The 12,227-nt window shown below is 41.2% G+C and overlaps 1 protein-coding gene and 1 long non-coding RNA gene across 5 annotated transcripts in view; one reads left to right on the top strand and one right to left on the bottom strand.

The window, feature by feature from the left end:
• The window catches only part of LOC147642361 (uncharacterized), a 66,038-nt gene extending 60,742 nt beyond the window's left edge, over window positions 1-5,296 (bottom strand). The window contains exon 1 of the long non-coding RNA XR_015267018.1: window positions 5,160-5,296. This is a non-coding gene — a long non-coding RNA (uncharacterized LOC147642361). The remainder of the gene's footprint in view (window positions 1-5,159) is intronic.
• LOC147642360 (putative serine/threonine-protein kinase At1g54610) overlaps window positions 1-5,823 on the top strand; it is an 82,290-nt gene extending 76,467 nt beyond the window's left edge. The window contains exon 6 of one of the 4 annotated variants that reach the window (XM_086805657.1): window positions 5,134-5,823. In XM_086805657.1, coding sequence (XP_086661783.1) covers window positions 5,134-5,454 — 321 coding nt within the window. In that variant the 3' untranslated portion in view covers window positions 5,455-5,823. The remainder of the gene's footprint in view (window positions 1-5,133) is intronic. The other 3 variants (XM_086805660.1, XM_086805650.1, XM_086805654.1) reach the window with 3 other exon arrangements.
• The last annotated feature ends 6,404 nt before the right edge of the window (window positions 5,824-12,227 follow it).

Raw genomic sequence — 12,227 nt, 5'->3', positions numbered from 1 at the left:
TCATACCACTCACAAGGATCAACACCTGTTACGATGGGATGCCAAGTCCTGGAAACCTGCCGAAGACCAGTCCAGGCCCTCGAAAACCTGTAAACCACCCCCTCTGAATCCGGAACCACAAAGCCTAGAGAATGTGCAACATCCACCTCCTTCTGCAAGTAATCAACTGCCACCTGCCTGGCTTTCCAATAGGTCCCCATGGAAGGAACTTCCTCATCTACATGAGTTTCTTTGTCCCGAATGCTACGAGACATCAGAGCATAGGTTACCTGTAAAATTTCCTCTGACTGATGAACACAAGAACTACCAACAGCTGTACTAGAAAGTTCCTGCCAACTGCTGCCATCAACTGGCAAGCCATCCACCATCTGGTCCGGGAAAGCCTGCACCTGCAGCGTATCCACACTTAAGTGGCCATTACCAGACTGCCACTCATCACAAAACTAAGAACCTGGGAGAGAATGCAGAAAGTTTGTAAACTCCATTCTCCACTCCGCCTTTCCAAACTACCTGGCCTATTGCCTTGTCCCGGAGAGCAACGAAATGCTCATCAAACTCCACCTGTACACCAATCTTGCAAACCTGATGCACTGACAACAGATGAAAACCAAGTGACAGAACATACAACACCTGGGAGGAATGCTTCCCCCCTCTACCATCGGGAACTATCTCCCACCTGCCCTCACTGTGAACTGGGATAGTGGATGTATCCCTAGTAAGAATGTGACCAGAATACCTGCAAAGATCCTGTAAATCCGAACGGGAAGGAGTCATGTGCCTGGAAGCACCACTGTCTAGAATCCACTCCCGAGTATCCGTAGCAGAGAGTCCTCCAACCTCCTCCCTGCCCGAAGAAAATGAAACATCGGTGTCCATAACCTCCAGGTGCACAAAAGCTGGAGTCTTCACGGTTGCTGTTGAGGATTCTGCACCCTTCTCGGTGTTCCGATTGGGACACGGCCTCCAATAGTGGCCTTTCTCGCCACAATCATTACAGGTCCTCTCTGCCTTTAGTTTCTCGCGGTCTGAGAGTCGGACTTCTTCTCATAAGACTTCTCCGGTGAAGCCTTCCCTTTGCCCTTGTTGTTACGGCCTTTCGATCGTTGGCCAATTAAGACCTCAGAATCTCTGCCCTGTGGAGGGTTCGTGAATCTTTCCTCCTAGTCCAAGACCATGGACACAAGCTCCTCCCATGTGATGGTGCTGAGCCTGCCACTAGTAATCAAAGAAGAGTAGAATGTTGGGTACTAAGAGGGCAAATGCGATAGCAACGTGATGGCCATATCCTCTGATGATATCTCCTTCCCAACCTGAAGAACTTCTTGATGAAGAGCCCGCAGCTTGTCAATGTGCTCCCGCATCGTCGATGACTTTGCAAGATTCATAACCCGCATCTATACTTCCAAGGAAATCCTCTTCATGGGCAATACCCTATCATAGAGAAAAGCCAAATGCTACCATGAAAGAACGGACCGTGGCATTGACACGATCCCACAACTGTGCCTGTGCCTCGCGGTCCTTCCGAATCGAGGGTAACTCCCCTTCCTCTACCTCTGGCCGTGGAACCCCAACAACAATGAAATCAGCAAGGTCATAAGACTCCAGAACAGATTCCATCATTACCTTCCAGATGCCGTAGTTATTCCCATCCAACTGACGGTCTACTAGGAACGTGGGGAGTGTCGGGATCTTCACATGCTTCTCAGCCATCTCACGTAAATCTGCCATTGCGGGGATGTAACTGAAAAGGGTGGGTGGGTGGGAAAAAAGAACTTCTTAAACCTGCAAGTGGCTGTCTAGCAAATCAGCCCGCCTTCCTCTTGCTTCTCCTCTTCCCGAACAGTCCAAAACAGTCCACCAATCAGCAACAAAACAGTCCCCCTCCTACTCACACAATTCCCAAGATCTATCAAGAGCCTAGAGCTCTGATACCATATCAAAATATGCAGCGGAGATGATGACAAAATCTGAGAATACAAGAGCAAGTCCAATGCAGAAAAATACAGCAATGGAGAAGGAGAGAGAGAGAGGCGTGTAACTTTGCTCTATATACACAAGAAAATCCCGAAAACCTAATACAACAAGTGGGGGGAAAATAGGGCCATTTTATATGGCCCCACATGTGCAGTCGGCCAGCAGCAGGACAGCCGACAGCACCCATATAGACACCCGATTGCTGCATCTCAAGTCGGCCAGCATCGAACAGTCGGCCTTCACACGTGTGAAGTCGGCCAGCAGCAGAGAGAAGCATGGAGCAGTCGGCCAGTGTCTGAATACACAGTCCTGCAGTCGGCCAGCATACAGAGGTAGCCGACATGCACAGGACACCCTCCCACTGCAGAAAAAATAGGGAAAAATATGGAGAGTGGGGAAAAATGAGAAAACACCTAATCCGGGCGGGCACACCCGCCACCACAGAGGCCCTGGTGTAAATATACAGACACGAGATGACTGCTAACAAAATCTACATGTCCGCTAATACGGCTAAATTATATACCTAGATGAATCCAGGAACATGCCCAAATTCACCTTTTAGGAACATGCATGTTATATACTCATGGTAGTCAACCGACAAGACTATATAACTATCGACTCCATTATTGACTAGGACATCGTTTTCGGTGCTTGACACTAACCACGTGACGGAGACTTACCATGAGATTTTGGAGTCAGTGAAAGACAGGTTGGCCAAAGCGCAAGAGGTCTATTCTCAACACGCCAACAAGGACATAAGGGATGTGAAATTCTCGGAAGGAGAGATTGAAACAAGTGGGTAAGCGATGCCCAAAGTTATCATTTCAGAGTTTCAGACCTTTTCCCATTCTGAAGAAGATCAATGAGGTGTCCATGAAGCTAAAGCTACCTTCCAATTGGACCATGCATGATGTGTTTCATGTTGCTTGGTTGAATCACTATGTCGGACCTCCTCCCACAGATGTCCTAGATGAACCCAAACCCAATATCATCAACGAAGCTAAATGATGGTTCCAAAACGGATCATTTTGCACCGCGTCAAGTATCAATTTCTCGCGAAGTTTTGGGACCGATGGACACATGAAGCAATTTGACTTGACAAGAGCTTCTTTGAAGATTATCCAACATTATTGACGAACTATTTAGAGGCTATGCACAACTTCCATCAAGTTAAGTAGAAGGGGATGTCACATGCATCCCGCACTTGGATGCCACGTGGCCATATCTGTACAGCAGGTGCATGACCTAGAGTTGTAACTGGCCCCTTGTGAGCCCCAGTCTGGAACGAGTTAGCCAAGGATCATGGTCAGGTGTGCATGTCCCGCATGTGAATGTAGTGCATGTCCTGCACTCAGGTGTCACCCTCTAGAATGATGTAGAGGTCTAATGCCCATAAGGCCTTAGGGGCCTTGCCTACAAGGTGGGCAAGGCCCCTAAGGCTACCCTGAGGGCCATGGAGGTCCCCCATGCCCAAGCAACCAGCCCTGAGGGGCACACAACTCCTATCGGCCAGCATCAAACCCCGTCACCCAGTCCCATAAACCACACGTGTGAAAAGGCACCTTTTTATTGGTGTTTATTCAGGTCATGGGTCAACAAAAACGGCGGACAGCCCGTACTGCAAACCGACCAGCATACGATTGTCATATATAAGCAATAGGCAGGAATAAACACAATCATCTCATTCTCTACAAAGTGCTGAAAGTCCAGGGCTGTAGACAAGCCAAGTGAAGGACCAAAGCAAGGTGGAAAGGTGTAGATCAAGGGATAGACTTCAGGCTGAAAGGTATCTCAGCCAAGGGAGCTGTCCAAGGCAAGTTAGTTTAGTCCAGGTTATGATACTGTCAACAGAAAAAGGCAGACAGCCCATACTGCAAACCGACCCACACAAGATTGTCATATATAAGCAATAGGCAGGAATAGGGACTGTAGACAAGCCAAGTGAAGGACCAAAGCAAGGTGGAAAGGTGTAGATCAAGGGATAGATTTCAGGCTAAAAGGTATTTCAGCCAAGGGAGCTGTCCAAGGCAAGTCAGTTCAGTCCAGGCTATTTACAGCCAAGATATTGTCATTCTACTCGTTCAATAAAGCAAATACACCATACATGGTGGGGGCCCTTCAGAGGGTATTTGGGACCTAATACTCTGTATTTGCCTTCTCTCTCTCTTTGCACTCTTATCTTCTCTACATTGTGCTATTCATCGTCAAGAACCAAGGGCTGAAAGTATTTATCAAACTATAATCCTCGTCTGTAAGCTTCCACATGTTACACAGTTCTTACCACAGGGGCAGATGAGAGAGAGAGAGCTCTCTAATTTGAATTTAGATTTTCCAGGGTTTGGGAATTTGAGTCGAAATCGAGTTTTGCAGAAAGTGGGGCTGCACAGCGGCGGCTAGGGAATTCAGGTTGTGAAAGAGAGAGAAAGGGGCTGTGAAGAGAGAGAAATAGGCAGAAATGGGTTGCGAAGAGAACGGTGCTGAGAAGAGAGAGAAATACGTGTCATAGGGCACAGAGGGCTGCAAGGAGGTGGAAATGGGGCTGCGAAGAGAAGGAAATGTGCATTAGGTTAACAGGCAGTAGGTTTAGGGTTACGGGCAGAGGTTAGGGTTAGGATTACGGGCAGCAGAAGGCTAGGTTCAGGGTTACGGTTGGGTTAGGATTTAGGGATGCTGGCAGCCATGAGAAAGAGAGAGAGAGAGAGTTAATATGAACACTCAAAAGACCAACGGGTGTTACAGTACATCCATGAAGTTAATTGTGTAAACAAAAGCAATCTGGCTACATAAACAATTCCCTGATGCCTCATGTGAATGTCTGATGTCTAAAATCTGTCTGCGTCGTGCTCTAGTCCGATCGGTAAGCCTAACTTGTAGATGCCAGGATACAGCTTGCTGCTCTCTCCCCCCCCCCTCCCCCCCCCCAAAAAAAAAAAAAAAAAAACAGACACACACAGAGATGCCAAAGCAAGGAGATGCCTATGTACCCCTCTTTCCCACCCAGTCCAACAAGTGGAAATTTCAAAGATGCATTTCCAATTTTACACCCTGAACATTGAATTGAATTTTGATATGGATGAACATGAGAGTGTAGCATTTAGGTGATTATATGTTTGTGAATCCGAGATGATGGTAAGCAAACAAGAATTTGCGTGAACGCAGGTGAAGATAGCGTCGCGAGAGCTTACAAAGAGCAACAGTAATGGTTATGCTTTGGCAGACTCTGAAAGTATCGATATGGAGCCAGCATCGCGACAGCCACAGGCTCCAAAGGAGGGCGGTGCCATTTTCTTTGCGAGCTCTCCTGTGATGTTGGCCAATATCGAGGAGGATGCATCCAATCCTGCGCCCAAGTCGGGGCGCGCACCCATGGACATCGCGGCTAAGTTTATGGCAGATGTTCGCATGGCTCCGTCTCGCCTCCTCTCCAAAAACCACAGGTCCGTCTCCATCCATGACCTACCAGCTCTCGACGGCCGTTAATAAAACTAACACGGGGAAATGGTGGAGTCAAAAGACCTTTGGCTCAACAATAGGGATTAATTGTTACATCAAATATATATTGTATCCTCTCCTCCATTAAAAGAAAAAAAAACAATTAGGAAGGGATTTGTTTGCTTTTTATTGTGTTATTAGGTTCATTTTCACTTGGGCCATATAGTGGTATGATTGTAATAAGATATAATTGGTAGATTAGGACAAAGGAGATCTATTCATGGCATTTATATAAATTTACATTAATACAAATGGAAACTTTAGCTGGTAAAAAGCTAGACTCACTGTCGCCAACTTTCAAATTTTGTGTGAGAAAGGATATCACATCTAGTGTAAAAATACTATGGTGGAAGATTATGTAACATTTTGTTGAAAAGAGCTGTCATAATGCTATGTTGGAAGACCATGCACTGTTTCTAAGGGAAATTGTTCTCTACTCAAATAAGTATCAACATTACTTGTTAGCATCACATTGTTGTAGTTTATTCAATATGTTTTATTGAGTGAGAATCAATATATCATTGGCTTTCCATGGACATTGCTTCACGTGGCTTTTGTTTTATTAAGTTCCCTAAAGAGACCTTTATGTGTACCCTACACTTTCTTTCTCATGATCTATTCTTCCATTTTATAGTTTCACATAAGAACTTACATGTTGATTAATATGATCTTTGTATATGCAAGTTCTATCTATGGTTATGATCTCCATGTGGGTAGTGTTAGAAATGTTTTTAATTTCCTAAAAGCACGTCTCAATTTGTATTTTCTAGCTTATGCGTATCGTTCTCTCTCTCTATGCTACACAAAGATATAATTGTGTGCATGCTATTCATCTTGGGACAAGGAGGGCCATTTAAACTGACCTCATACAACTAAGTGCGTCCAAATCAGTTACACTATGTCTCGCATATTTTTCAAGAAATAAATATTTCATGAATGCAAGTAATAAGTAAGCCTTTAACATTGAAAATAAGATGATTATTTTCATGACACAACACACTCCACATCATTGAATATGGGTAGGAAGTGTAATTCTACCTCAATTAATTGAAAAATGGTAGGTGAAGTGGAAAAGGTTACTCACATGGAGACAAGTGGTTGATTTTTCACTAGGGAGGTGGGTTGAATGGCATTTTTATAGTCTAATTTAATTAGAATATTAATACGTTAAGGTTGGAGATATGTGTGTGCAAGTGAAGGTGAAGCGGCAAAGGTAACTCACATGGAGACAAGTGGTTGATTTTCCACTAGGGAGGTGGAATCCAATTAGAGGTAGGCATGGACAATCTAGTTGGATGGAGAGGAAATCAAGGAGTTTGGGGGAGAGAGAGAGAGAGAGAGAGAGAGAGAGAGAGAGAGAGAGAATTTATGGGGAAAAGGAAGAAAGGGGTGGTAGTAATTAGGGCCAAGCAACCACCACCAAGGCCCACTTCTCAAGGGAAAGCACAAGCTTCAAGCGTGGCATCAACCCCAAGGAGAGAACACAACCCATGAGGAGTGCACAAATTTCCAAAAATGATGCAAGAGGCTCACACCTAGAAGAGAAGAGAGGAGAAAACTCAACTATATCTCTTACCCATGTACGAGAAGAGGTAAGCACTTTCTTATATAAATGCATTTGAAATTCAGTTTTTTCCAAGAATATGGGATTAAAAGTTGCAAATCCTAGCTTTTGGAGAAAAATGTGCCATGTTGTAGTGAAAGCATGTAAAATATGGGAAACAGAAAATATAGAAAGTGCATGCACATATTGTACTTTACAATCTTGGACATTGTATGCATGGATGAAAACAATCTTTTCTAAATTTTATCCCTCTCTGTTGTGAATGGAAAATGATGGATTCAATTGAATAATAAAATGGTTATTTATCCAAGGAAAAGAAAATAAATTACTGTAAGGGTATACAACAATAACCATAGGTGTGTCGAAAATATTTATGTTCTTGCACAAGGTGGAGATTTGTGTTCAATGTCAAGGGTGTGCTAAAGCTTCCCCTATGTTTTCAATTTGTATGAATAATTATTTGAACATTTTCTAATATTTATGGAGACCCATGCTTTAAGGATTACAAAGTAAATGTTCTTACATGTCATGTACTTCATATCAACTAATGGAACCAAAGAGACCCATGACTTTAAGGATTACAAAGTAAATGTTCTTACATGTCATGTACTTTCATATCAACCAATGGAACCAATATAGAAATGTCATGTACTTTCACACTATCTTAACATCTTGGACCAGAAACCCCTTAAAGCTGGATAGCTCCATAGCCCATACCTAAAATCATCTTTTTCAATCAAGCATCCAAGTCGATTTCCCTAGCTACCACCTTCTTGCAACCCATGGCCAAAGCACTATGGCAATTATCTTCTACAAGAAAGTCATTGATAGCTAGACCCTCCACATTTTATAAAGATCTTTAAAGTCCTCATCTTGATTCCCTAACCTCTTGTAGACAATGGAACTCACAAGGACATAAAAGGGAGCTACATCCACCCTTTTATCCAAGCATCAAAGTTACATACCATGTTAAGAAGAGTGGAACTAACAAAATTCTTTGCAACTTGCAATGTCTCCTTATCAAACTTGGAAGTTCCAAAAAATTGTAAGTGGATCTCAATCCCTGCACCCAAGGAGTGGGCCATTCCAATAGGCAACAATATGATAAAGCCCTCTATTATTAAGCCACATGTTGGCTTATGTTAGCTTTTAGATTCTACAAGTCAAAAGCTTGTTTTTTTTTAAGGGGGGGAGGAGCGCTTTCAAAAACATGGGTCCACAAAGTATTATACATTATAAGAGTTTTAGTGGAGCCCTGCTAGCTCACCAAGTTTAAAGTGCCCTTGTAGTTCTCATCAAGAACTAGGCAAAGGGATTTTCATCAACCAAAGTAGAGAAGAACACCTTGTCTAACCAAGTAGATCATGCCACTAGCCATGGCATCGCATAAGCATAAAATTTGTAAATTCTTTGAGCATCTTGGTTCTTTTCTACTCTTGATCCAAAAAATTCCCAAATGTTTGGCTACCCTAGCCTTGATATATAGCCTTTACATGTACCTTCATGTCCAAGACCCCAAGACCACCACTTTCATTTAGCCTATAGATGTTATGCCAAGCTAAGTTACATTATTTGTCTTAAATAGATTCTTAATGCAAATATTACAATATTATTCATGGGTTTCTCGAATAACACCTAGTATTACAAACTTGTATTTTCTCTTTTTGTTCAAGAAGCTTTTGTAAGATAACCTTTTAGCCAAAAAACTTTTGTACCAAAAAAAAAGAAAAAAAAAGAAAAAGAGAGAGCATCCAAATTTAAATTGGGCATTATTTTTTCAAAACTTGTCCAAATATGTCTTAGTTTAGAAGCTTTGATAAATAGAGCGTCCTCTCAAGGACCACCCCCATGACACATCAAGTTGCAAGAATGGTACACGAAAGCAGTCACAAGTACACAAATGTTTGAAGGCCCAAAACTACTTCATGGGGACAAAGAAACCATACAAAGGAAGAGGCCCAATTCTACATGCATGGATGTAGACAATAGCTCACTGGCTAGGTTATGTGATCGAGAATAGACAGCTCACCGGCTAGGTTATGTGATCGAGAATAGACAGCACATGCCAATACTAGGGCTCTACCCTATGCATATGATTCATAATTCTCGTTATTACAAAGTAAGATCAATGCTATGACAAAATGGAGATCACTATTTCTTATACATTCTACTTAAATTCAACCATAAAAAATTCCATTCAACCCAACTTAATTGTAAACCTTAGCAACGTGCAGACACATACCTTGTAAAATCCAAGCCTTCTCCCGTCTTAGCTCCAAATTGGATGTCGTCTTTGAACCACCTTTTTCCATATTATCTCAAGCACATTTTCACTTCTTATTTAAGCTCAAAATAATTATTTTGAAAATACGCACAAATGCCTCTATGTACACATTTTCACCCTTTAAATGGCCTTATATTTATACGGTAAACTAAGTGTTAAATGCTAGCACTAGTAGTCCATGCTACCACTAGGGTATGCCTCCCTTTATTGCATAGCCCAAGTGTTAAATGCTAGCACTAGTAGTCCATGCTACCACTAGGGTATGCCTCATCATGTGCTTAGGCATTTGCAGAAAATAAAGTGTAAATAGATAGACTAAGGTATAAGTGAGTTGTAAACATTGGACAAATGTGAAGGGAAAAGTGTGAACACCCACACTTTTCTTATCCGTTTGTATATAAGTCAATTTCTCTACTTTGTAATGGATCACACATTACACTATCTTAAACTTTGAACTATTTTCTAGCATTCCCTCTCTTGCTAATGCTTGTTGCTTTTAATGGTGTATATATCTCTATGATTATGAGTTCCATTGCATTCATTTGTATCTTAGCTTTGATTTAGCCTCTCATTTGTGTGACTTACATGAGATTGAGGGTGGACTTACATGAGATTGAGGGTGATTAGCTTGCAATTTAACTCTAGATTAAGTCTATATGAGGGTAAGGTATTTATGGAGCTTCTTGAGTTAATGTGTATCTCTTTTGTTTGAGTCTATAATCTTGAGTTGAATGTAGAGATATAGAACAGGTGTGGAGCTTATGAGCTTGAGAGCACATTTGTAAGTGGTGAAGTAGGGGAAGTGTGGGAGTTCGGAGAAGTTGTGTGAGACCCAATGAAAGAGAAAACCCTCTCATTGTGATTATCTTTAGGATCTTGGAGAGGAGTAGACACAAGGAAGCACATCACAAGAGGGAGCTAGGGGAGAGAGAGAAAAACTAACTTGGAATTTATCCAAAAAAGAGATTGGGCCTTAAGATTCCTTCAGCATCTTGGACCTTGTGTGCTACAAAAGTAAGAAGAAAACCCCGAATCAATATTAGTTGTTTGGGAAGAAGTTGTGTTTACTTTTTTGTGCTTAATTTTGCTTTCAAGTTGACGTCTTCTTGAGCTTGTTTGAGGATAGATCTTTTTTTTACTTGATGTGTCTAAAGGTCAAAACATCTACATGTAGTTCTCTAATAACCATATATATAATCTTTCAAGGAATTTTTTTAGGTTGGGAGAAGGAGACATCTATAGTAATGTTTAAAATTGAAGATATGATTTTTCAAGGTGCAATTTTTTTCAACACGCTAGATGGACTGATTTGGCCTATTCTCATCAATTCGAGTATATTAGATTTGTTTTCTTTCTACATCTTGTATATTAGATTTGTTTTCTTTCTACATCTTGTAGATGTTAGAGAATGAACATTTGTGGATGTGATGGTGGCTGGTAGTGTACTAGCCTTACAAGATGAGCAAGACATGTAAGTTGTAAATACTTGTCCCAATCTCAGCCATTCTCTCATGATGTACTCTTAAGACATGTTTTCATCTTCAACTTGGTGTACGTGTAGGATCGGTAAATTTCTATACAAAAGGTGAAAGCAAATAATATCTCACAAAGGGACTCCTCATGTAGAAGTGGCCTTCTTAGTGTGGGCAGTTTCCCCACAGGATTACGTGTAGACTTGCATTGAAGTTCCTCAATGAAATTGCTTCTCCCGTGATAATTCTTTGGCAACAGTAGCACAGAGTTGGCTTCCATGGGTCACTATGGAAGAAGGTTGGTTCATCACATGTACTATGTTTAATCATCACTGGCTTGATACTAATGAGAGGAGGTTCTGGTGTAAATAGATTTTTGCACTTCATGTGACTATATTATATCAATAATTATCCCTACTAACATATGTTTTCTCCCTAAGATGTGTGAGTTATTATTGGGTGTGTTTTGGAGGACGGTCGAGCTACCAGAGATGGATCGAGAAGCAAGGAGACAGTTAACAAGAGACTCTTTCCACGTTACAAGAGTCTATTAATGGAGTCAGAGGAAAGGAAGAGTACAAAGTGCATGATCATAGCCCACTCATATTATGTACAAGGAGATGCATAGAGATCTTAGAACTTCCTTCAGTAACATGATGGTCAATCCTAAACATTGTATCTATTATGTTTTAATACCATTCTTCTAGCTTTCTTTTATGTTTTAATACCATTCTTACAGCTTTCTTTTTTTTCCATAGATATTCACGAGCCCTAGAGATGATACAATTATAGATGTATTTGCAGGTTGTGGGGGTATAAGAAGGCTATGGCATTGTCTTTGCATTGAAGAGGATCAATATATTGCTTGCACTCTTCTTCAAGATCTTCCACATGATCCATCCCAATAGACTTCACTTGGATATTTATGGGCTATATACTTTTTTACATCACTTTTTGATATTTATCATGCACTTGATAGATATGGATTTTTTTAGGTATGTTACATGAGGGCGTATGTTTTTTTATGACATTATAATTCATGTTGTATATGTGAAATGGGTGTCATGTATACAAGTTGTATATGTGGAAGGGTGGTATTGTTCATGTTATATATAAGATTTCAGACTTTGTAGAGATGTGAGTTAATGCTATGCTAGGTGGCTTTGAAGAACTGTGATCATGTTTTAACATGCTTGAGAATCTCCTATGTGTACTAGTTGATGAAGTTGCATATGGTCTCTATAAAGCACCACTAATGGACACTGTCTAAAGATATAAGGAATTACATGTATATGATGTTTGAGCTAGAATTAAGGTTTGGGACAAGGGCTACCACCTACCCAAATATTACTTCCATGTTTTCAAAATTAGGATTATTATATTCTTAAACAAGTTTATATTTTGACTTTATAAACATGCATATATAATGGTCAGAGCATGT

The sequence above is a fragment of the Cibotium barometz genome, chromosome 1 (genome assembly GCF_041138505.1).
Source record: "Cibotium barometz isolate CiBa-2024 chromosome 1, ASM4113850v1, whole genome shotgun sequence".
Taxonomy (NCBI): domain Eukaryota; kingdom Viridiplantae; phylum Streptophyta; class Polypodiopsida; order Cyatheales; family Cibotiaceae; genus Cibotium; species Cibotium barometz.
The sequence above is the reverse complement of the archived record's forward strand: the minus strand, read 5'-3'. Positions and strand labels throughout refer to the sequence as shown.